This window comes from Melanostigma gelatinosum (genome assembly GCF_949748355.1).
Source record: "Melanostigma gelatinosum genome assembly, chromosome: 24".
NCBI classification, from domain to species: domain Eukaryota; kingdom Metazoa; phylum Chordata; class Actinopteri; order Perciformes; family Zoarcidae; genus Melanostigma; species Melanostigma gelatinosum.
In genome coordinates, this window is record NC_136657.1 from 5959580 (window position 1) to 5986528 (window position 26949).

General features: G+C 43.8%; 1 protein-coding gene across 1 annotated transcript in view; it reads right to left on the minus strand.

The window, feature by feature from the left end:
• The window catches only part of LOC306797204 (interleukin-1 receptor accessory protein-like 1), a 155230-nt gene that overhangs the window by 120240 nt on the left and 8041 nt on the right, over window positions 1–26949 (minus strand). Inside the window, exon 2 of the mRNA XM_079296440.1 lies at window positions 24235–24328. Within this exon, the coding sequence (XP_079152566.1) occupies window positions 24235–24316 (82 nt within the window). The 5' untranslated portion in view covers window positions 24317–24328. The remainder of the gene's footprint in view (window positions 1–24234; window positions 24329–26949) is intronic.

Here is a 26949-nt window from a genome sequence, read left to right on the forward strand (position 1 = left end):
AAGGCCTTGCAAGGATCTCAGCAAAAGGATCCGAACTCATCAACAGGTCAATGCTGCAAAAGTAACATGAAAAGAGCCTTGTTTTGACATTACTCTTCTGAAAGTCCGTCTCATCCATTATATGTACAGAGAAGATAACAATCCGGGGAGACGAGACCGCCCGAGAAGTGATTGTCAGGAGGAGGGAGGCATGCGGCAAATGACATGACACACTTCCAAAGGCATGCTGGCGGAGACAACAAATCCGCCCACATCTTTATCTGTGATCAAAGGAAAAGATTCATGATTCTCTGCATTTGCACTCCACCCTCCTCCCCCCTATCTCCCTGCCTCCTCACGCGTTATCTCTCCGAGTTAGCGCTATCAGATCGAATTTGCAAGCCGATATTTTTGACCCTCCACCGACGCAAGGATGAAATTTCCCCAGAGTGACACTTTCATCAGGCCACTTACTGTCTTGCCATTCAGCGACTTGTGACCTATCTGTGGTAACATGGCTCATGCGCGTTAGCCTCAGAGTCTCGGGGCCATCTAAGGACGCACGGAAACACAGGGCACATGTTGGAGTCACCACTGGTCTCGCTCCTCTTCTCTGGACTGACAGACGGCCAGCAGGCGGGATGGATGGATACTGGGTAGAGGTAGCAGCTGAGACAGTGATGGGTTCACGAGGTCGGTGGGGCTCAAAGGAACAGCAGTGTGGAGTAAACAGAGCTCGCGGACGTTCTTGATTTGTCCGGGCTCCCAGATCACAGCGGTGGACGCCGGCTCCCTGAATGAGCTGGTATCAGGGACCCCCGGGCCATGTCACAGTTTCAATATTTACACTAACATGACACGCAAAATATTGATATTTTTCACTCGAAACGTCTCCGACACTTGTGCTTTATGCAGTAGTAGTTCTTGTCATTCACAAATACAGAGGTTATATTGTCTGGCCAATCACCTTTCTAATCAGTTGATCCTTGACCCAATTAGTCTTCATACATCATCGTAATCCTATTATCCTGCCATATTGATAGAGCCCAAGGGGCAACCTCTTTCTCCCGTTGCTAGCCTCAGTAGCTATTGCTAATTTCTCACTACTTGACTGTTACATAAATAACTCATGAGTTTTCTTCTTGTCCGTCACCTCTATGGTTAAGGTCTGCCCAAGTAAAGGCAATTAAAGCTACTTGATTGAGGTTATAAAAAAAGGTTGCGGTCATGGTTAACATGGTTCAACATATTCATAATCAACACATTATCCTCACCAGAGTTCTCTAAACCCACGTCAGAGTAAGCGCTCAGTAAATATAGAGCATATCGTTTGAGAGCTGCCCTTTTCCCTGGTGGACAGAAGCGCTTACATGCAAGAAATGCATTAGCACGGCCAATAAACGACTGGAGAAACCTGGAGTGACACTCCACTGTCTGACTTTATTTAAGCAGGCAGGTTGACAAACAACACTTTCATCCACAGTGACAGCCTGGCAGAGTTTCTGCAGAGATTTGCACGACTGCTTCGGGCTCTGAATATCGGCCGCTGGTGCCAGTGGGGTTAAATGCCTTGCTCAGGAGCAGCTAGGAGGTATAAATTGTCTGAGGTATGGAGGGAAAGTGCAGTATGGGTTTCTTTAAGTTCTTGCATGCAAAATGTTCCTCCTGCTTTGGGGATTTAAAAAAAAAAAAAAGCTACTTTTTTTTAAAGCACAAATACATTTCCCTTTTCATCAGGCTATTACTGCCCCAAAACTTCATATTGGTTTTCTAGCAGACTGGAACCAATCCGCATGGCAGGATTGACTATCGCTGTCTCACAAACAGCTCAACCGGCCTCTATTTGTGCCTCCGTTCCTATTCTGCTGTGCAGTTGCATGTTCTTGTGAGCAGGTAATAAATGATGGAAACTATTTTATTAATAGGCTTTTTCTGAGATTGTACAAACAAAAGTTTACACTTATGAAACAACATTATACTGTTTTATACTGCAGAATAAGTGTAGTGCAGAAAATGCCTTATCAGCTATTTCCTTAGTTTGTATTAGTCCTGTGTCAAATGTTCAGTTTGTATTATATTAAGTCAACCGTATCTTGAAAACCGCACATCTTAGTACAAGACATTTCGTCTCTTTTAGTCATCAGATCATATTGAACATCTATCGAGACAAGCAGCTAACTTCTGCATTGAAAAAAACTATTGAAGAAAAACTTCATCATTACATTGGCACCTGAATGCCATTTGGTTTATTCAATTGAACGGGTCAAATACATTTTGTCGTTCAGCTTGTTTGTTTTGTGTGTTAGCCAACAGAATGACTTTGCATCAAAAGCTTTTATCCCGTCCTTCAGATACTGCAACTATGTCATTTTACCACCAAAGTCCAAAAATGAAGGCTGCCATCTTTCCTTTACGGCATACAACAAGTGACTGTTATGTCATGCTTCAATGCAGAACGAACCTGCTGAATGAGTTCATTGAATAATTGAAGAATTTGTACGTTTTTAAATCAATGGTTGCCTTTTCACACTGTTGCAACAGCATGACAAAATATATATATGAAAACGAGAGACAGCATGTGTGTCAGGAAAAAAAGATAGAGCCTGTATCTCACATCAAAAGCATACAAACTGAACTACAATGTCAGGTGTCAAGCTAAGAAACACCTGAATAAGAGATTATCAGTGATGAGACAACATCATTTGGTGGGCCAGGGTATACTCTAATCAAAAAACATGAAAAAAATGAAGAAAGTTGAAGTGGGAAAGAGAGAGAATGTGTGTGTGTGTGTGTGTGTGTGTGTGTGTGTGTGTGTGTGTGTGTGTGTGTGTGTGTGTGTGTGTGTGTGTGTGTGTGAGTTAATACTGGTGCTGCTGAGTCAGCTGGATGTGTTGGCTGTGTCGATGCAACTATTCCCCAGCTGACATATGTACTGCACAAATCTCTTGTGGAGAAGCAAGAGTGAGTTGCTCTAAATCAGCGGTGCAGATTGTCAGTGTGTCTGCTGCTGCAAGGATGACCCTGTGGATGGAAAGAAACTGAAGAGCAGAGGAGGGGACTGAGGCTTGATGGATGCATTTCACAGCAAACATTTGACAGATTGGAGTTTGAGTTCTCTCAACATTTCTCAGAGGCTGCTCCGGAAGATGAAATGAACCGGCTGCCTGAGTTAAAGCTTGCTGAGAGAAAGGAAGCACCACATGAGCTGACTGGCAAACAGGAATGTGCAAGAATGGACAGGTCAACTGACATTTCTGCGATTTGGGGCACAGAATCAAAACTGTATTTCTGAGGCTTTGTGGCATTGTTGCAAACAAGGTAATTTTGGCTTTTTCATGTTTTCGTCAGTCTGGCTGATGAAGGTGAGAAAAGAAGCTGCAGATCAATTGTGGTTTAGCACTAAAATCCACAGCATCGTAACTGAGTCGATAGGACAAAGGAAAGAGAGTAGCAATCAACAGCCTCTCCTCAGTCTCAGTGCACCGCATGCAGTGGCAACATATTCACTTTTATGCCTTTTCTTTCAAGGAATCATCCCTTTTCATTTGCTTCATTCCAACCCTGCAAATTATATTAAATTGCCACGTTCACAACTTTGATTTGCAGTGTATCTATGCAACTAGAACTGGAGGAAACAAAAGACCAGCAGCAGGTGTCGTCTGAACTCCTGCACATGACCCGTTTGAGACCTGTATCCATGGCGACAAGTCAGTCACTGCTCTGGTACAAATCAAGTCAACCATTACAGCACCATAGCTACAAAGGTCCTTCTACCACTAAATATAAAGACTCAAATCATTCTCTGACTATTCCTGTCAAACGTCTCCTGAGAACAACTCTTTCCAAAGCAGCAGGTTTTCAACAATAACTACATGCTCTGCTGTTCAACTGCACACTAAAGAGCTCAATTAGAAGGTACGTTGACTGTGAGAGCACCTCTGGGTGCTGTCGGGAGTTACAAAAGGAGACAGTCTCCATGACTGTAACATTATCTATCACACAGCAGCATGGCATGAATGGGTTTAAGCAACCTCTGGGTATATAAGGTGCTTGTGAAAAGGGTTAATCTGAATGAGGGCTGCAGGCGAGCTGTGGTTTCAAGACAGTGCATCTGTGTGAAGTGGTCTGTGGAGACCTAAGTGCTGAAGGAAGAGCTTAGTATATCAGGCCAAGACTGTGTTCTGTCTGTGTTGAGTGTGTGACTGTTGCAGCAGAGTTTATTTGTGACGTTAATTTGAAACGGCTCCGAGGCGGCTCAAAGAATGTTTTCCACGGGCAATGATGCCAATGATTTTGAACCATTTGCGGACAGTTTAGGAGAGGTTATCCTTTTCCTCTCGCACGCTTCAAGCTAACAGTCCTGCGTTTTCAGTCTTCTAGTCGAATCTGTCATCTACAAACTTACATTATCTGACACCTGCAGCTGCACACTGCCTTTAAGAGGAGCAATCACAGCGAGCATAAATGGACCAATGACCCCTTTGGCTTAATCCAAAGATTAAGGTTAATGCATTACACATGGAACACGTCCAAGCACTAAAACACAAGGACATTCTGCTCAAGATTTACTTTACTTTGAACGCTTAAGTACACTATCTTAACACCTCAAGACTAAGGTACACTTATTGTACTATTCACAGACAGGACAAATCAAAGAGAATAAATACTTTTTACTCTGTGACATGCATGTACTACTTCTTCAAGTGACTTCAAGTTTACTTGCTAAAGAGACATGTCTCCCTCAGGACAGGTGGAGACCAAAAACAGAGCTACAAGGAGAGTGAATACATCATTTACACATGAAAACTGGCCAGAAGTGTGAATGCTACAGCAACTTAAAGTTGATTATATATCGATGTTGTGTTGAGAACTGGGGTCCGCTGCCCTGATGTGGCAAAATAAATCATATATGTTCTCGGAGATTGCACGATTTTCATTCTAGGCACCGACAGTAAGGGCACAAAATAAACAATGCAAGTGTTTTGCAGTCCTGTCAACAACACTCCCACAGTGAGTTTCAGACGCAATCCACAGTGGCCTCGGAAAACCACTCAAGAAACATTTCCATTAAGGGAGAGAGCACACTGTGTGTGGGAATGCAGCCTAAGTCCAGTCTCATGCATTTCAAATATATTCTTTGAATCCCAGTAGAGTTTCAGGAGATGAGCCATTGAGTGTGTCGTGTTTTATACATCGTAGGATTGCATTGTTTTTCATCATCCTTTCATGCATCTTCTGCTTGCTTTTTCTTCTGGTGATGATATCTGAGAACACCTTCATATGTAGCTTGAATCTCTGGTGTTCAGCTGTGGGTTAACGTGTGGGTGGACGGAGCAGCAGCGATAGCAAAAGTGGAGGAGGAAATCATTTCTCTGCTGAGGAAAAGGTGAGGGGTGGCTACATTGCATTCTGGTCTTTTGAGTCTATAAACAAATTGGTATCTGTGCTATCTCTACTACGGATTCCTCCCTGTATGATGACTGAATGTCAGAAATGTGGAGTCTGAGCTGAAAATATTTGTGATGTCAATGTAGCTCCACTGGAAATATCTGGACATGTTGCCGGTTGCCCAAAGGACGATAAATACACAGCTGCCAGAATGGAACCAAAGATGCAACTGCTATTTCGTAAGAGTATAAGGTGGAGGTTTGCTTGAAGCAGTGCATGTGCAACAACTTCACCTCATCAAAACTTTGAAAAACTTCATTGAACCCAACATAGATGCTCAGCTTTTCCGCAGTCAATCCAGAGCCAACATGAGTCTTTTTACTGTTCATTATTCCTCAAGTTATGGCCAGAAACAACCACAAAGCAATATTATTAATCTTGAAGAGGAGGGTAATTAATTTTCTCTGGCACATAAAGATAATTAAGCGGGGGCGCGGAAGGGATTTTGAGCTTGTTGCCGCCTCACATGTCTTGGCATGATTCCCAACACTTTGAGTTGATGTCAAAATGCAGTTACTCACCCAATAAAACCAACCTCTGTTCTTGGGGGAAGCACTAATCTGCATTCTGCAATATCACGGTATGGATGCATTTGAATGAGTGCAGCATTGACATGACACATGTTTTATGAGGCAGTACTTGAGAATCATGCTTAGACTTCGCCAAAAGTTAGCTTCTTGAATAAAGTGCCTCTAGAAGTCTGACTTTTTGCCCAGAAGTTTTTGACTCACAAGCTGGAGATGTTTCACATTATAGCCAGAGAGATGAGATGCGCATAATAAAACATGGGCTAATTTTGATCTCAATAAAGGCAGCGAGTGGGCACAGTTCAATACGATCTGATTATAGTGTCTGCTGAGAAAACAGTGCAAACATCTCCTTCACAACAGCTTTAAGGTTTCCACCGGGCCTATGTTTCCCATACTGCGGAATCACAGGATTCCTATCACTGTCATTGGACATGCTGGCTGTATGTCAGGCACACTGTGGGCTGCCTGGGGGGACACTGACTTCCCTGCAGCCGTTCCCTGTCAGAGTGGCCCATAATTGGCCCCCTGCTTCTCACCAGAGAGGGCGTTCGTGTACGTGTGTTGGCGCACGCACGTGTTGGCGCCTGCGCGCTCGCCTGTCAAATTCTCGGATGACGCACAGATCCACGGAACTGAACTGCTATGAAGACATTCTGTCAGCGTACAGTTGCTGGGAACTGCTGAGATAGTTCAATCTGCAAGCTTTTTCACAAGGTTAAAGTTGGGGATTTTCGGGAAGGATGTGCCATATCTAATCGCGGCGGAATAGAGCAGAAATAATAGATCTATGCTGTGAAAATGCACTGCGGGGAGCGAGATTTGGCCACAATGGTAGAAATGTGATATAGAAGAACAATTCTTTGTCATCAGTTGGAAATGTGGGCTGAATGAAGCAAAGCCGTGACTTTAATTTGAGGTTTCAGAGTGGAATGTGGTCGGATATAAAGGCCAGGACATGGCTTCTATGTAAACAGGGTTGTATGAGACCTTGTCCACAACACAGGAGATAAGAAAGCACAGCAAGCGGAATTCAAGCTGGATTCAAAAGTGTGTTCTCTGTGCAGAAAACACAAACAGCCCATTAAGCTCCAACCAAGGAAAATGTGCTGGCACATTAGGTCTCCAAAGAGGCCGCGAGGCTCTGCAATAAATCCACACGAACCCGATACACGACACAAGCACCCGACTCCAACACCAGCGAGTTCTGCCAACGAGAGCGGGAATCAGAGGGTAACTCACCGTATTGCTGCATGTTACCCAACTGAACAACCGTGTTTTTTCTGACTTTTCTCTGGGGGAAAAAAACTGCCTGCAGTTTATAGAGAGCCACGGACAGTGAAAACTCCTGCAGAATGTAAGCCAGAGAAAGAGAGAGATCGAAGCAAGTTAAAAAGACAGAGTGAGTCATCACAACACTAAACTTTCACAACACCTCAATCTGTGCCGGTAAGCACATCAAGTGATCTTCTAACATGACTGTCAGCGCGCCGGCATCAGTTTAGTGAGGTCGATACCAAATGTAATTAAAAAGAGCGCGCAGTTATCAAGAACACAACTCCGTTTGGTGTCAGAGGGCTGCGAAATGTCAATTGTAATCTTTGTTGATCGCAGTGACTTACATAAAGATGATACCCGAAGACAGGACGCAACGGCACAAGATGTTCTCCTAATTTAAATATGTGAGCAAGAAAGCATTTAAAAAGCAGCTGCTTGGCTGCTGTGCATGACTCCACGATGAAATATGTTGTCGTGTGAAGAGCAGAGTTTAAATAACACTGATGAACCAAGAGGAGCAGTTTAATGTCTGAGTAGGACGAGCTTCAAGAGAAAGCATGTTTTTCTTCCTTTTAAAGAGGTTGCACTCATCAAATAAACCCTCATATTAATCATTGTGATAAACAACTCCATCACCGGAGATCCAACAGTACGTTTATGAATGTGACATTTACTGGACAGCATTAAATCCAGAGATGAGTCCCGTCTCACAGTTCTTACTTTGGAAAGACCACAGATTGTAACAAAGTGGTGATAGGATTGTGAAGCTGAAATGTTGTTTTGATACAGAGATGATTATTTTAAATATATTCAGAAAATTCCAAGACCAACCATCAATAATTCATTCGTTAGTCCCATAACTAGGCTTCAACGTTTCTGGATCCTGCTGCTGACCTGATTCAACTTCTTTAGACAACGGATGTTGGCAACAGTAAAAAAAAGAAAAGCTATTCTCAAGGGATGAAAGTTTTATTGAAGTGTTTTGACGTCTTATCGGCAGCAGCCATATATCCATCGCCTGCTGCTACAATCCTGTGGGCAGCTCCTGAAGGTTCACAGGCTAATCTCTCCTCCCCAAAAGTACCAAACCTGCCACTGCCCATGCTCCAGCAACCACTCTTTTCAGCTGACACATGAGAAACGCTACACTGTAGATTCGCATAACGAGACCACTGGTCCATCATTAAAATCCAGAGGCCGCAAGACAAACCGAGCTCCACCTGACTGCCGGCTGTTGTTGCCCCCCAGAGAAACGCGCCTTGTTGAACCTGCCCCTCTTCTGTCAGCACTTTCATAAATAATTCACCGAGCACTCTGGGGCAACGGAGCCACGGAGTGTACAGAGCCTCTCCCCCGTCTTTCTCCGCATTATTGTACCGCCCCGTATTTGCGCCGAACAAACAAGATGCGCTCATTTGCATAGTTTGAGGAGACCTCCGGGTGCAGGTCATCAGAGGTGCCCGTTCGGAGGGAATGCTAACAGAGTTGTGTTGACACCGATTTGGGCTCCGTGCCGCAGGAAGTTTAGTTTTCACGTGTTTGTAACAGTTGCTTCAAAATCCCAATCGCTAGTTTTGATATTTTTCAGAAAGAAAAAGATGAAAGGCTGGAGGAGACGCCAACATCAACTGTAGCGCTGTATTTTTGAATACCCACGAGGCCGCCCCCACTATCACCTCCATCTCTCACAGGGTGCACAGAGGTCCCTGCTCGCTGCTGCATCTACATAATCAGCCCTCAACACTGGCATCAGACACTTGTTAAAGTGACACTGAAGCCGTCGCGACAACCCCTGCTGCTTCCAGGAGTGTTACAAAAGGGCCCGTTTTTTAACACCCAAACAAACAAAACAGTGGGTACTAACAACGACATCAAATGTGTTCATAATTGTTGGGTGTGTGAAAGGAATAAGGGTATAATCAGGGAGTAGAAGGTGTGAAATTGCATTTTTTTCACAGCATCTAGCGCTTACTTTCAAAGAACCAAGACGATTAGGCACGTTAGCCATTTCTGTGTGACAAGACAACAACAGACTCACGATGGTGCTTTGTGTGATTTACATACCTGCAAACTCATAAGAGGTGAAAAACCCAAAAATACTGCTGGTTCTGAGGAGTTGGCATGAATTGACGCAGTGGCGTGGCATTTATCGTATCGAGTGCGTTTGGGGATTTTCAGGGGGAAATATTTAAAAGTACCCTGCGTAAAGAAGATAAAAAGCAGGACCCGAAGTTGGAGAAATAGATCTATAACTACACATGCTAAAACTCAGTAAACTGAGTAAATAGGTACTTACTGCCACAGAAACATGAGCTTTCTCGCCTGCTGTATCTGGTTCATATCCGTTTGTCTCCACTTCCACAGAGAGCAAAAAGATTGAAGAGCTTTCTAATACGGCGGCCTAACGATAAACTTAGATGCCTCGGCACTGCATGTGCATATATGTTTTCGACTTATTCGTGCAATGTCATCTCAGATTCGTTTTAGTGATTTAAAGAGCCTTGAGAGGGGACAAAAGAAAGCCGTGCACTCAACAGGTAAACACTGAACGCAAGCTTCCACAGCGTGACATGCATTATAGCTGTATATTTCAAGCTGCTTTTATAAAAATACAAACAGCAGTAACTTCCACCTCATGTCGCTAAAGCCTGCTGAGATTGACACCCCCGCTATGTGACAAGAAAGAATTCATGGAGGCGTTAAGGGAGTGAAATGGAATGTTCTTGCCAGGTATCATCTGTGATGTTATTCCTCACCATAGACCTGGCTTTGTCTCCGCTTGCATCACAAAGGTATGAATTCATAAATGTGATGCACACACGCACTCAAACTCGACACCGCTGTTCCGTTTAGGATTTTACAACCTGTTTACCGTGCACATTTTAGACACCGAAACGATAAAACTAAATCTGACATGTGCAGGCTGAAGTATTTACCAATCGCCTCGGGGGAAACTGGGTCATGCGGCGCCAGAATGGCTTCATCAGACGGGAAAGTTACTGGAGCGTCCTTCCTCACTGTCCTTGTTCCCTCAGAATTCCTTGTGCCCTGCAGCCTCTGCACACATCCCTGTCTGATGATGACGGGTTGGAAGCACACTCGTATCTTAAATATCAGCAACATCTCACCCAATTGGAAATAGGAGTGGCCAAACACTGTGCACTTTTGTCCTGCAGCATCACACACATTCTGTGTTAAAAACAAGCACAATGATTCATCAAAGTGTTCGTGAAGTCATCCCGCTACACATTTAAGATTGGAAAAGACAAGCGGATCATGACAAATGTTCTGTGTTGTCTAATATCTGGAACAATAGAAGGTCCATTAGGCACATGAATGACTCATCTAACTGCAGTATATGATAAAGTGAGAGACCATTGAAGACGGAAGAGATGGAAACGATGAGCATTTACCTGGAGAATGAAATGTGAGCGGCCCTTTGGCACGTTTCAGGGTTTAAAAAAAGAAATACATACGCCTCTGTGACTATTTATTCTTACTTGACATCTAATGTTTGTGTGTTTTCTTCAACCACCAACAGTGAGGTACACTGTGATGTCTAAGCACTGACATTTGCATATTCTCATAGCTCTCTTTGATAATCATTCATCAAGCTGATGAATGGTTGTCATGTCATGTGTGATTTGTATAGACGCTCAACCAACGCCTGACTGAAACAGACTCTCTACAGCAGCGACTGTTCAATGGGAGTAGGGTGTAAAACAGAGCCTTATTGGTGACTGAAAGGTAATTAGTGTCTTGGTGTTCTGTGTATTACAAGAGCGAAATATGTTTCAGCTGCTAATGATCATCCTCCGAGTGAAGAAACCGCAACTCCTTTGCCGAGCTATTAATAAGCAGGAACAGAGACGAGAATGAAAGCAAAAAGTAAGAAGTGAGAGGAGTTTAAAGTCGGACCGCCGGCGCCTCAGCCAGCATGCACACCCCAGAGGGTAATTCAAGAAGTTAACACCAACAAGGTCAACATGCAGATACATGGGACCGCTCCACCCTCCTAGGTCTTATTACAGTGATGCATTTAGACAACTAGCCTCGTTTCTCAAATACGAGCTCATATCGGAGCCCCTGCAGTTTACCATGCAGCGTTGCCTTCCTCCAAAGAACCACACAGTGTCCTCTCTCATCAGCCTCCCGTTTCACAGACTACAGTATCACAAATCACTGGTTCCTTTCTATGCACAAGTGAAAGGCCCGTTTGTTATCAGGTCAGGGGGTCTTCTCTGCAGTGAAACAGCAACGAGGATTTGGTCTGATTTCACAGTAGAACGGAGGTGACTGACAACTTGTGAGATTGATCCCAGGCGCATGCTAATGGGGGATTGGAATGTGGCAAAAGAAATGAATTGGGTCTCACAGGGCTCATGTATTTTGACGAATTGCTTTGAACTATTCTTAAAAGAAAATCCCTCAAGTCATGCTGTGAATATTTGCTGTGGCATCAATGGTCTTGCTCAAGTGCACTTTAAGAGTGTTTCCATACGCCTGTTTTGATCTGCTTTTTTGAATTTTATGTCATTGAATGAAATGACATAAAAGTGTTCTTTTGACGATGAAATATTCTACGCTGTAATAATTTCCTGAAAATGTAACTCCTGAATAATATCATAAGTATTTTTAAAAAGGTTATTACAACATGAGTCAGAACATGTTATTACATGTTTGGTCAAGTTATTATATTATCAGGTTTTATTACATTTCTAATCAGGTTAAGTGCAAATATTGTTACGTTCTCGCAATGGAAACATGTCCGTTCACATTACATTGTTCCACCTTTTTGGGAATTGATGCTGGAATTCAAACTAAAGGAAAGATTGTGACTCTTCCAGTGTCAAAACAATTCCATTCTGTTCTAGTAGTTCGGGAAGTGAAGAACAACCACTTCAGGAGAGCTTCAAACTCTAGACTATTTCGGGATAACTGGACTGTTTTTGCCCAAGAGGCGGCAAATCCTTCAGGTGAATCCCTGATCCTCCTTATCTCGTCTCTTAGCCTCTCCAACCAGGTCTTATCGCCTCATGGACAGTAATTAACAGGAATTACACAGAGCTCCTATCTGCTGAACCCTTTCCCATTTAGGGCCTGTCTGCTGGGAGATTACCACTGGAGAAGGGCCACTCGATCAGGAGGCATCACACAACTGTTGGTGCCAAGCTCGGCCACAGCTTTGGTCACTTGTGCAGAGGAAGGCCACGTTGGGCGGTGGGATGAATTCCAGTAATGTTTTGCACTTGCAAATATAACAATGATTCCGATTTCATCTGTCAAAAGAGGCAGAAAACCTGACTAGGAATGTGTAGAAATTTGTCTCAAATGAGCTTTATTAAGAATGCTTCTCACCTCTACTTTAGATATTCAGATATATTGGCAGAGTTAGCAAATTTAACTGTACCATAAATATGATGCCTTTAGGTAAATTGGAGGTTTGTGAGCTGCATGATTCCATGTCTTCCAACTGTGCTGCTTGGTTAATGGAAACTGAACTTTTAACTTAAAACCAATCGTGCACATTCACCCACATAATATCCACTTCTAAGAGAAAGCATGAAACACACCTCCCTCCCTCCCTCTCTCCCTCCCTCTCTACTTCTCTCTCTCTCTGAAAAGCCTCTACACTTCTGTTTCCTTGGCAACTGGCATGCATCGGAATTGATGACATCTCCTGATCGCCCACTTACTTTGCACTAAAAAATGCTCTCCCAGTGAACTCTGCCAATGCCAATTCCCTCGCAGAGAGATGGCGGCACTTTTCCCACAGTAGAGGGGAGATGACAAGGAGAAAGAGGCTTTTTGACAAACACTGAGACAAACACTGTTCTGTAACACAAGTACTGGAAATGAAAGGAAATGGATTTAGGGAATGAGACTGGCCAATGTTTCTATCTTTAAAGAATTCAACATGAAGGGTCTCTATAATTCATGGTCGGCTGAGTGCCTGTGGGGAGATTTGTAAGTCTCACTTCCCTATTTGAATCAGGAGCTCGGCATGAATCACTATCCTTTTGGCTCCACCTCGAAGCTGCAAAACTGAAACTCTTGTCCTTATTCGGACCATCTAGTTAAACGCTTTTGTCTAACAGTGTCCCCATTCCTCACACTTTCATTCTCTCCCTTAATTAACATAGACGGGCGGCCAGAACCCGTAGCAAGACCGCTCGCTGTCACCTTGTTACCACTGTAATGGGTTCAGACGAGGTCCCCCTGACACAGGAGAGAGGGGAAATGAATTCACGAAGCCCGGCCTTGCGTACTTTCCACTTTGCCTTTGTCTCCCTTTGCCCCTCCACCTACACAGCCTTGATTAAACTGTTGGCACAATCCATTCAGCTTCATTAAAACAACACACGCACGTGCGCGCCGACAGAAAATGAACAAACACATTCCTCGAGTGTCCGTTAAAATCTATTCATTAATTCGGAGCCACGTTTCATCCGCTGTCGGTTTTGTTTGGAAGTGTTTGCATCTGAACAATAAAAATGCAAATACTCAAAAAGCGCCCGATGAAGTCAACAGCGCAGAGATGATCACTTGTTTAAACATTCGCTCAAAGTGCTAGTGCCTTCGACAGCCAAAGGAGTGCGGAGACATGCCGCTCTGTCGAGGGGCTGGATGTCACGCATGTGAGCAAGAGGCACGACACTGAGCTGTCAACACAATTAGGGTGATCAGGCACACACCGACTCCATTCTGTAGGCCTGAAAGAGGACTGAACGCTGACTTAGTAAGCTGTCAATCTAAATTCAGTTTCCTTCCTAGTTCCAGAAGAAACAAACAATTGACTTTGTATTGAAAGCGTGGAGTGTGTGTTAGCATGCAACTATATCTGTATTCCACAGTCCACAGTGCCGTGGTCACGTGATCTCCTGTTCTCATGGGTGAGCAGCATTTAGGGCCGCTTGCATGCCTGGAGGAGGCTGAGAAGCAGCAACCTCTTGCTGGTGTTCTAGATGGGTGCTTTGCTCCATCATTAGTCTCCCTGAAGAGCCCTTTGAAAGGGTTAAACGTCCTGACGCAGCCTCGACTGCAGACGTGGCCCACATGCAAGAAATGAGGTCATTTAAATCACTCAATTATAGATGTTGACATTGTATAGCTTCAATGCCGGGGATCACAATTCCATGATGTGAAATGTTTCTTAATCCTTCCCCCTCCCCTCCCCTCTGGAGATCAAAGGAAATGCTGGAATTGCTTCCCATGGCACATTGGAAATGGTTTTCTGACAGTGTCATACCAAAGTCATTTACCCGGCTGCATTTGGCTTCTGCTATGAAATGCAGACATGTCATTTTCTTATTTTGTTTGATGTGCCTGAGCCATACAGAGAGGGTCATTTAAATTGTGTGATGTGGCTTGAATGAAATACTGACACATGCCTTTTACGTAAATTAATAACGCCCAGTCGTGTTGCTAAACCTTGTATTTTGTATTTTTCAAATTTATTAACGCGTATTGCTAAAGGCTACATGATGGATGCCATTTCTTACTGACTGAAAGAGTTAAGTCTGATTCAGGGAACGGAGAAAAAAAAGGTATGGTGAATGTTTAGCGTTACCCTCCTGGTAGAAATAACACCCATGCCAAACAGTTTCCTTCCAAAAATAATCTCCTATTTGCATATGAAAGGCTGTGAAAGACACATACAGAACCATAATCCGCAGCTGTCCTTGTGTTGTTCAAGACCAGGCACTCAGTGCACAAAAAGGCGACAGAGAGCCTTTAGAGAGCGTTGCGAACAGCAAAAGGAGGCCTTTTAAATGGCTATATCACACCATTTAAAAATCACTGAGGGTGGGATGCACATTAAACATTGTGATCAGGCCATATTTGAATTTCAACGCCAAGCAAATGAAAGGTGTTGGAATGGGGTTTGGACACTTTTATTTCGGAATTGAACTAAAGTGTTTCAGGGCTGGAACTGGGACATATGACTTGTCAACAATCAGAAGGGCATTACCATGAACTGCTTTTCTTCGTGATCCTTTTCTCGGCTGTTTTTGCCAGATGAGGTTTCATTGGACAAACAAATAAGCCATAGGTTGCAAATAAACTCCCCAGCTCAATGATTGCCTATAAATAAATCACCACAGTCACTTTTAATGAATTGTCTTTGCAGGTGCAGAGAAAATTGTAAGGTCAGCGTCCTTCTAGCAGTGGTGTTAATCATTCATCAAGCTAGTTAATCTTCCGTCATCTGATGTGTTGATGGGAAACGACAGCATCGCCACTAGTCATTAGGCTTCATGAGAGTGAAAAAACAAAACAAGTAAAAAAGCATACTTTGTCAAACAGCGGCGAGCAGACTTCACAGTTAAGCTATGGGCCTCATTACACACACTCAGAAGCTAGCACTTCAAGAATCAAACTTAATTGGCTGCCTGAACATTGCATTTTTATACAGCAATTTATTTTAAGTGTTTTTGATGTCTGATGATATACGGGGGGGGGAACTTCCATGAGAGGTTGAGCGGAGCAGAAACAGTTTAATTACCCTCTGGCAAGATCACACGCAAAGGTTGCGGAGAGATGAGAACATGTTTAATCCCGTTTTGGAGGGTGCGATTGTGTGAGAGAATGTGCTGAGAACGCAGAAACACTCGGGATTGTGAGGTCGCGGTGTGCCGCGTTGCTTGGCTACTGGCAGCATACAGAGAAACAACGCCTACTTACATCTGTAGCGCCTCTCAGTTAGCAGGAGATGCTAATCGAGACTTGATGCTCTTTGGAGGCTGCTGCCTCCGCACTGTCACGACGAAGGCAAAATCTACAGCACTCGTCTAGTTTTGACCGAGGCTCCTTCTGCTCTTTTTAACTCCACTTTGCAGCTCTAAGAATGAGGCATCAGAAGCAAACTTTGTCGCATCTTCAGGACTGAAATCTGCCATGTGCTCAATCCATCTGATTTACGTTTCACAGGATAAGAGAATCTAATCGTTCTTGAAGGCCACCGGGGCTGTAAAAGCATTTCATTGCCGTTTGACCCACAGCTGAGAACTTTCCACATTTACAGGGCTGCCACTGTGTGTCACATAAAAACAAATAAATGAAAGACACTTCTTGTGAATTACAGATGATGATGCCCCCTCATGCATCACTGAGAAACACACTCCTGATGCAGCACCTCAGTAAATATGTGTTTCATGAAGGCAGAGGAGCCGTGGGGGAGGCAGTGCAACCCCATGCTGCCTTGTGATTGGCTGATAAGAGACCAGAGAGAGGCTTCTTGGAGATGAGAGTGGAACTTAATTAATATGTAGAATTTATTGATCATTGAACTGCGGGGAAATCAACTGCCACCTTCTACTATTTTTTGGACCCTGGAGGATTGTAAATTAGGGCTCCTAAATATTTCAACCAAGCGCCACATCAAACGCAAGCAATAAACATGGCAGGGAAATATGTAGTGGAACTTCACTGTAAATCATGCCAAATGAAATTACAACGCATGCATACAGGGAACAACTGAATCCGAGTGGATTTTTAAAAGCAAATTTGGCGAGTCTTAATGAAAGTCGTATTTCCCTCCCTGAACAATAGGCTATTTGGCTTTGGATACAAATGGCATACTTTCCTTTGGAGGGAATACCAGGCGATTCCTGGCGAATTACAATAAAAATGCGAAGCAGGAGGATCTGAATTGGACCTTTCCTGTATCTTCTGAACAGTGGGGAGAAACGCAGCCTGGGCCAGGAGAAGGACAGTCAGCCTGGTTTGTTTCCAGAACTCCTGCAGTGCGTCAGTCTCCTGCAACCAACAAAAGCGTAGTCCTCGGCAAGCGAGCTTACATCCTTTCTCCCTTGCGAAAAGAAAAGGGAAAACTGAAAAGCCCCAAACTTGGCAGGACTCCCTTGAGACCTGTAAGGATTCACTGTGCCTCTGCTTCTTGGAGAAATAGGTTGATTGTGCTTTGACCAATCCCAGTTTGACAAAAAAAAAGAATGAAAAGAAAAACGAAAAAAAAGACAGAGAAGGAAAGAAAATGTACAAAGAGAACAAGAGAGTAGTGTTTTTTGTTGTTAGCTGTCAATGAGCAACGGGGAGACTGTGAACAGGGAATGAACACAGCAAGAAAGGATGTGTTCAAACTTTCCAATAAAGGAGCATCGAAAAAGGCCACACGCTGAGTGGCTGGCTGACGCGAGAGAGCTCGACAGCCTCATCAAATGCTACGTTGGTGGGAGGCTTCCTGCATTCACCAAACCTCACCTCTCAAGTGACCACAGCCTCATTGTGCGGTGCAGGCTAATTCAAAATCGCAATTCGTGCGCGTTCTTTCAGAATGGCGCCGCTGAAGGAAGGAAAAGGCCACAAACCTCCCATCCAGTGGCATTATCCGCCATCTGAATTTTGTCCACTGTAGTCCTAACAAGCAAATAATTGGTTTACGGGGTCATTTGGGGGGGGATAGAAAATGACTCTTCTACAGTGGTGTTCATGTGAAATATCACACACAATTCACACCCGGTAACATCTGTGTCTGGATGCATGACCATACATGACACTCACTATTATCCACATCCCTGCACTAGAAATCTCCTCTCCATTGACTTAAATTCATCCCATCGCCTCACCAATTACAAACCCTCCTTTTCTATATGTTTGCGTGTGTAAGAATACACCACATAGTAACTATAACGGGCGGAAATAAGATGGAAAATGTCATCTTCTGTCCCAAGCCGTCAATCAAGAGAAATGATTCCTGAGTATAGCTATAAGTCCTTGGTTATACAATGCATTCTGTTGAACACAGATGGCTAAACAGCTAATTTATGCTCTTTATAACAGAGGAAAGAAATACATTTAAAGTGTGATATGAAAGTAGATCTGTGCTTTGTGTAATTCTGCATCCAGCAATGGTTCACAGACATGCTTTTTATGCTTTAGGCTGGTTATGAATCAGGTCAGAATCACGGAACTATGAATTGAAAAGCAGCATGTGAAGCATGAGGCGAAGTTGGAAAATGACAAGAGACAGTGTTGCCATGCAAATCAATGAACTCCCCTCAGAAGTCAAACTTAACCGAGTTGCATCAGTCCTAAACAAAGTTAGCGCTGCAATCAATAGCAAACGAATGTACTCCGAGAGTCGCAACACTGGAAATAAAAATAATTGAATGTCTCGGAGATTGCCGAGGCTGAAACTAGTGGAAATCAAATTTCCAGTTGGTCTAATTTTTGAATACTCGTCTTTTCTAACAGGGTCAGCTCAAGATCCACCTTTTATCAGGGAAGTATATGAGCTATCTTTTTGTCAAATCTTCCTCCAGTCAACAGATGCAGGTCTGTAATTTATAGGCCAAGCGTCTCCAGCATACATATTAGGAGGGGTAGTATTTTCAAATTAGATCTGCAAACAGCTGCAGCAAAAAGGCGTTCTTACATGAATGAAACAGGTGAGGTTATTAGTAAAACAGGCTCTGAGCTTAAACCAGTTAAAACCTAATGATGCTGACGATGACGTTTGTGGGACTAGGAATTAGTGTGTTGCTTAATTATTCAGGGAGACATCTATCCGAATCCCCAGTGATCCCGTCTGGCCTCCAGGAGAAAGTCGCCAATCGATGGCAGCAATAAATATCATGTTCTATGCACAGGAGGTGCAACATAAAGACAAGCAAGGTCACAGAGAGACCAGCAGGGACAGCAGGGCCATTTAAAGTGAGGGACCATTTTAATTTGAGAGAGGAGCTAAAAAGAGCAAACTGCCACCTCGATTGTGACAAAAGAAATGACGTACATGAGCATAACTACGTAAGAAGCGTGCTAAGACTGCTCGATATACAGACGGATGCATAGAGGTGAAGAGTGACGCAGAATGAGGGGGAGTACCCACGTGGATTAATCATGCAGCGCAGCCCCAGGTTAAAATGTGTGGTATTTTTGGGTACAGTCCCATCGACGCCTCCAGCTATTTGCATAGTACTGAGAGACGAGCGCTTCATTTCCCCCCGTCGCTCAGCTTGGCGAGAGGCAAGCGTGCAGTGGGAATTCAAATAATTAAAAAAAATAAGAGGGAAATATTGAACTGTAGATAACGCATGTGTCTGACCCCATCAGCTCCACCCACACTTACGCCTCATTTCCCAAATCTAGATTTCAGTAAACCCAAATCAAATCAGCCCGTAGACGTGGTACGCCTATGGGTGACATGTTTCTAAAGCTGACGCCTTAAACCCAAATAAATAAAAATAGCTGCAATCGGATACGTCTTTGATCCACACACAGACGTACTGACAGCCCACTTGAGATTTAAACACCTCAACCTACAGCTACACAGCACATTTTTCTCAATTGCTGTGGTGTTGGAATATTATTACAGGTCAGGAAACAGGCCACGGAGAGAGTATCCCGCTCATAAATCAGGTGATTGGTCGACATCCATCTCACACGGAGGACAGTGGCACGTGTCCCCAACCTGGAACACATATCCATCGTAACCAGAGGCATATATCTGGCACACTTGTTGAGTTGCTTCCCTCTCGCTCTCTCTCCTTCCCCTTCTCTCTCAGAGCAGCGGGAGGGAAAACAACTCCATGTGGCAAGCCATTTCATTTCTAATGTCATGTGTGTGATCAATCTCCCCTGCAATGAACGGGCGGTGCAGTGGAGGCAATCATTCACCGTTTGTGGCAGGTATGTGGTATTGACCGAGGGAAGATGAACCGCAGGCCTCTCAGTGTGTGTGTGTGTGTGTGTGTGTGTGTGTGTGCGTGTGTGCGTGTGTGTGTGTGTGTGTGTGTGTGTGTGTGTGTGTGCGCGCGTGTGTGTGTGTGTGTGTGTGTGTGTGTGTGTGTGTGCGTGTGTGTGTGTGTGCGCGTGTGTGTGTGTGTGTGTGTGTGTGCGTGTGTGTGTGTGCGTGTGTGTGTGTGACAGAGAGGGAGGGAGAGCTTGGATTTCAGCTTCCAGTTTTCAATACCTGCTTAAGTTTCTTGGATTTGTTTCGGAAACATCTTTTCAACATCATTTCGGGCCGATTCATCACAAGCAGTAACTACTGACAACCTCAAGTGGTCCATCTGATCTGATTGCATTTATTTGCATTATTTGACATTCTGTAGTTTTCCTTAGTGCCCCTTCCCTCCATCAAAGTTCTTGCTGATAACTCCCTGCCATATTTAACGTCCTTAAATATCAATTACAAAGTCAAATGGCTTGCTATAATTGAATGTGTGCAGTGCACTGACGTCCCCTGTTACCAATCACTGTCTTGTCCAATTAAGAGACGCCTTATTATTGGCCAAATGACGAGTAGCCCCATTACTGTGGGGGGAAGATTCTATCCTTTAACTGACATATTAATGCTGACATCCTCCCGGCCTTGTGCGTCGCTATGGGTGTGACGACCGTAAATTGAACCGACTGTCAGGATGTCCTTGATTCTTCCTCCTACAAGAGCGCAAAGTCTGGGAAGAGGGGGAAAAAATATATGTTGTGGACGTACTGTAGCGGCAGTAGATAAATACACGGGGAGAGACGGATGATGAGCGGCTGCTCTCTAATGGGAACCAAGGTCTTGTTGCAGTGGCGGGTTTTATTTACAGCTCCTCTTCATCAGAGTGACACGCCGGGCCCTCGGACCATCCTTCATAGAAACTAGAAGCAGAGACGGGATGCTGTTTTCTATTTCCGAATGGGAACACATGAAGGAGAGCAGCTATTTACATGCATGGATAACAGAATGATGCACGTGCTGGGAGTGAGTGTTATGGGCAATGCATTGCTGGAACTACTGGGAGACTGTGGAAAGGTAAGCGTCATGTGTCTGGGGATTTGTCCCTGCAGTGTCCACGGGGGTAAACGGTTGGAGACTGACTGTGACGCTGTCCCTGGTTTGCCTCATTAGAAATCGACCATGAACAATAAAATCTCTTGACAGCCCATTTTAGAGTGGTTTCATAACCGCCGTGTTGATCTGGGACGCACAACACAATATTTCAGTTTTTCTTACAAATCATATGACCGGTAAAATACATCAGGCGTGGACTCAGAGGAAATTCACTGGACATAATTGACGTTTTGGCCAAACCGAAGAAAGCTCAAATGTTGGCCTTGTGGTTCCTGGGATGAAAAAGCCAACAGACGTGCTGCAAAAACGCTTGTGAGCAGTAAATCTCTTGGGAAAAGAGGGAATCCTGATGCCCGGGAAGTACAGGAAGCTGCATAGAGCATGTGAATACCAAAGATAACGGGCATAGCAGAGTTCACGGCATAATGCAGATGAATAGTGATGCCCATGTGAATAGGGAAACTACTACAATGTTTAGGAAATGCTCTGTTTAATGGCTTGTGCGATGCGTGTGCATGCCCTTTTTATTCTATTCCGTATTCAGGTCCTCTAAAAGTCCTCCTCAGTACCCTCCGAAGCTCTTTCTCACTCCGATTGTATCCGTGTTCAGAGGTGAGAAAAAGAATAAACACAGATTTATTACTTCAGAGTGCCAAAAGTGAGACCTTACATGAACTCTCAAGTTCTATTTCATATCAAATTAAACGCAGCTGTGTAGTGCACAGAAAGACGATTCGGCTCTTTTAGTGTCGTAAGTAACGAAACACACATCTATCGTATGGTGTGGCCAACAAGGGAGCTGATTCTGTGTGTAAGGCAATAACAGCAACTGAGAACATCTTTAAATAACCAAGAGTAGCAAGTGCAACAGAAATAGAACAACAAAGCTAGTCTTTGTCCGCGGATTCCTCAAATCCAGAGAGAGACACAGTACAACTCACTTTTGATTGTTCAGGTTGAACAAACAGATTTCCTTCTCACTCGTTCTGCTAACCAGCTAGCTCTTACCCATGATTCATACAACTATACGGACACTGATTTATAACAAGTCCGTGCTCTGAATAAGAAACCATGATTCAAACTACGTTCTGTTTTTTGGATTTGTGGATGCATTTAGTGACATTATTCTGCACAAACGGCAATAACAGGAAAACAAAAATGCATACAGTGCCGTTACAATATTGTACAACAGAAGACAATCCCTTAGAAACAGGGGGAGCAAAGGGATGATGTCTACATCCATTTGTCCGAATGTGATCATAAACACGGACAACAGCCTCAATAAACCAAAACGCAATGCAGCCACAAGATGTTCTATGCACGATGCATGTCTTCAATACAAAATATCTGCTGGAATGACTCGTACGTCGTGGATTCAACATCCATATACAACAATGTAAGAGCATTCAAGAGTGGGGTTTGCACTTCAACATCTGACTTGATGTGCCGTTTTCAGCAGAAATATACATAATTATTCTGTTCGCCCAACCATTCAGGCCATATCAGCATTCTAACAAAGAGGAGCCACAGCAGAGGACAAATGGATACGTTCTCCTACTTATGCATGCTGAGGATTAGTACGGCAGATATGCATCGTGTGTTTTTGCACTGTTCCACCCCGACTACAAACGCAGACAAAGCATTACTCGAAGACGTGTGTTTTGAATTTAATCATCTACAGATAATAGCAGTGCACATGCAGCACTGTGCAGGGGTTTCTGGAGTTGATGTGTGTGTGTGTGTGTGTGTGTGTGAGAGCCCAGTTAGAGGGAAAGCAAGTGCGATAGTGGATTCATTGTTCCTGAGGGAGTGAATCAAGCCATTTAGTTTCCTTTAACGGGCCGACACTTCCAGGTTTGATTGTCTACACTGAATTTCTTTTAACAAAGGTACGAATGAAAAACTATACATATTTACAATGTCTGGAGCAGCTCACTTTGTCTTATTAGAAATTAAATTAGTGATTTGTTTACTACTATCCTGAGGAAACTGTGGACAAAAAAGCAAAAAGCTTTTTGGTTTAAATGGAATCACTGTGACAGTATTTTGCTCCGATAGGGGAAATAAACATTTCAAATACAACCTGTACAGCTGCATGACCCAAGCAAAGCTGAAATTGTGAAACAGTGTTAGATCCTGCATAAAGAGGCCTTTCACAGTGGCCATCACATATACAGTAAGTAGTCCCAGTTGATCAAAGGAAGCTATACTGCAAGAGATGTTTTAAGTGAGACTAGGAGCCTGATGTTATCAAATATGACCAAATTAAATTTAAGTTTTATCTCATTAACAAAGGAACCCTAAACCATCAAAAACGGTTCTTTAGAAATATACCTGATAGGACCCCAGGATATTCACCTTCTCGCCCCCGCTGTTTCGTTCCAGTCTATAAAAATGAAAGCAATGCAATTTCAAAGTGGCTTTCATCGCCCGGGATCCCGTTTACAATGGTGCTCTGACTCACAGCCAGCATGGCTTCTAATGCAGCCATACAAGCTGAAAGAGAAGGAACAAAGGACGGAGGTCTAGCACGGACGGGGTGGTCATTTATCAGCGGACACGTTTCAAATCCTTGCCCCAGGCAATGGCTCGTGAAGCAGCCGATGAGATAGCCCGTAGGGACTTCTGCTGGAAACGCAGCAAACCCTTTGGCCATTCCTGCACCAGAGCGTTATTAACTCCAGTCTGACCTGTTACAAATCTGATTCAAGCCGCAGATAATGAAGACGGAACATATGAATGGCGAATTGTTCACACTAACAGACGATCTGAGTCGTTCATGTGATCTCTCACTATGTATCAAGAAGTATGTTGCAAACCCTTCAAGGATGAACAAGCCTGTGTTCTTATTTTCTTCTCCAAAAAATAAGAAAACCACATTATACCATGCGATGGAATATGCAACCATCAGTCTCAGAACTTCAGATTGATTGGAGTGTTTGTGGACTTCAAAATAAAGCTGTCAAAAGACAAGACGGCACAAGGCCATGTGATCCTCATGTTGTTGACTGAAACATGATTTGTGCTTTCAGACAAAAAGAAAAGCATTAAAGTCTTAACAGGACTGTAGCTGTAGCTGGTAATGTACGGGACAGCGGAAGTAAAATAGAAATTATTTGGTATTTGTTTTTTCAGGACCTTACATCATTAGAACAAAAAGGAAGGAAGATACAACAGCAGTGGCAAAAAGACAGGACTTACCTGAGCCTCTCTTCGACACCACTTTCAGGCAATGGACCACAACGGCATGAAGCAGGATCAGAAGAGGAATGGGAGCTTTCATTTTTTACCAGTCCTACAAGGAAACAAAAGCTGGATTTATTATTCTGTACCGAGACAGCCTGTGAATACACTAATAATCCATCCAAAACACCAAAAAAAAAAAAAAGGAGAGATAATGATTTTGGCAGGAGATGCTCGATCAAAAAGAAATTTGAAAAACTGCAAGTGAGCCAATAATTACAGAACTTTTACAAGACCTAAGGTCAGCTGGAGAAAATCCAACACGCCTATGTGCAAATTCTGTTCCCCAAAGTGTTCGTCTGCCTCTGCTATAGTTATACCAGTGGCTCTTAAGGGAGCTACTGTATAATCAGGGGGAGGCTGCTGGTGATACAAATGTCAAGATGCATCTCTATCAAGACCAACCTGGCTCTGCAGCTTTGTCATCTATACACAGACACTAATCCCACTTTTCTCCAAACCAACAGACATAATCACGTCCCCACTTCCATCATATCTCTGTGAACGTGCAGCGCTTCATACACTCCAGTTTAGTGTTGGTCTCATTGAATCGAATATAAAATAGGACTGGCATAAAGTTCATTTAAGTCTTCGTCACAATTTAGCCAGATTTTACTCATTAGTAAAACGCTGATTAGACCCACCGTGTAACGATAGAATTATTTTTGTTTGGTTACCGGTTCATCTCCTTGCCACAGGCAAAAGTGCAATCTCTGCTGTGGCTCAACAAGACGTCCATGTCGGCTACAAGGGCGCTTCCATTGGCATTTCAGTCACGACAAAGATGCTTCACATAAATTCCACAAAGCTGCATCAGAAAGCCTTTGAGGGGAAACCCTGAAAAGCCACAATAACCCTTGAGAGACTCACAGTGGCATTCAAAACTGGCCAGTGGCCAAAGATGGCGACATTGCCGCGTTCACCTCGTCAAAGGGGCCCATTGTCGTCAAGCCCAAGCTTTCTGCAACCAATGCCACCTCAGAGAAGCTAAACGCCGCCGCACAAAAATCTTATCTTTTTCATTACTTTTCCACGTTGGGCGCCAGTCTGCAACATGAGCACAAAAGCTGTGGTTCTTTGGTTTCAACACAGCGGAAACGACTGAATCCCCAGTTCTGCTCAGTGTTCCTCCAGCTCACAGTGACATCCTGGACTGCTAGGCATTGAAGCAAGCACTTGCTGTCCCTGAAGAGGTTAACAACATGCTCTTGCGATGCGGCTAATTCATGTTTTTGTTTGTTGGGATTAAATATATTGAAGAATCACACATGAAAACATGACATAGTGCTTTGTGTTAAGCTCGTGTGCAGCCGTTGAGGGGAAAACGGCTCCGGAAGTAAGTTTCAGAAAGCCGTCTCAGAGGACACTGATCTCAGTTTAAGTCGTCCCAAAAAGGTTTGTTGATTTTTGAAATGAAGCTCTCCTGTAAGTTCAGACAGGACGATGTATGGCTTTATATTGTTGCCGCTCAGGGCAATCCCAACGCGATCACAAATCTCCTCGTTCAAGCGGCAAAGAATTTCTGCGTAACTCAGTAACGCATCATCTGTCATAACAAATGTTACCTGATCATTCACTTGTCTCTCCTGGTTGAAATACAAGTGTGTCATATGAAGTGAAGCACCATCGGCAAATGAAATGCTCAATTGAAGCCGCTCAGTGACGGTCAAAGAAAAAAATAGATGGAAAAAAAGAGTCTCGTATGTAAAAGCTTGGTTGCTGCCTGTACGTGCCTACGCTAGAGGCTGAAGAGCTGCTGCAGTTCCAGCAGCTCGTAATTTAACTACTGATTATACTGATGACTCGAGTCTCTTAATCAGCTGGGAGTCGGCTCGCAAGACAAGAAGGGAAGAATAGTCAGATTTTTCAAGATGGAGGTGCATAAAACACACTAAATATCATTAAGATTGACGACGTGCTTTATCTTTCATTCCCTGCAACTGATGGAGTGCATTTAAGGAGATGGCCACCTGTTTGAAGAATTGAGCTACTTAAATGCTTATTACGGTCAAACACTCAATATCTTATCAGCAATCAAGAAAAGGGTGTCAATGTGTTATTGTCGCTATCGTCTTACTTCTTGGCACATGGCTAGTAGCCAGTGAGAAGGGAACGATGCAGTGCAGCTGTCTAACTGTCAGAGATATGATCGGGAACACAATGGAGCAGGAAAAGAGCGGTCCCCCTTCAACAGATGTCCAAAAAATAAAATATGAAATCAGAAAAAGAAAATCCCAGCATCTCTGGATACTAGTGCAGGATGAATTTACACCCGCTCTGTTTCTGTCATTACCCCCCTCACCTGCCTCTCCCCATGTCACCTCTCTGCCCCGTCCCTCCTACCACCAGTCAGCAAATTGATATGTATTCTGCTTGGTGAGTTATTAACATTTCTATTTGCGGGGAACACTTTTCAAGCCCTTACACCCTTGGCTGACGCACACACTCGAGTCTGTGCTCTCCTCACTGAATTATTCCATTTTGGATTATCTAATAACCCGGCAGCCACGAGCCTCCGTGTTCTTGACATGGAGGCATGAGAGACAGAGAGAGGCGAGGTCGCTTCTCGAGCACAATCGACATCCATGTTCCACACCGTAAATGTCCTCGAATTGAATGTTTCTTCCGCGTTAGTGGAAAAATATGCACTAAGTCCACGTCCTCCCTGGCAAC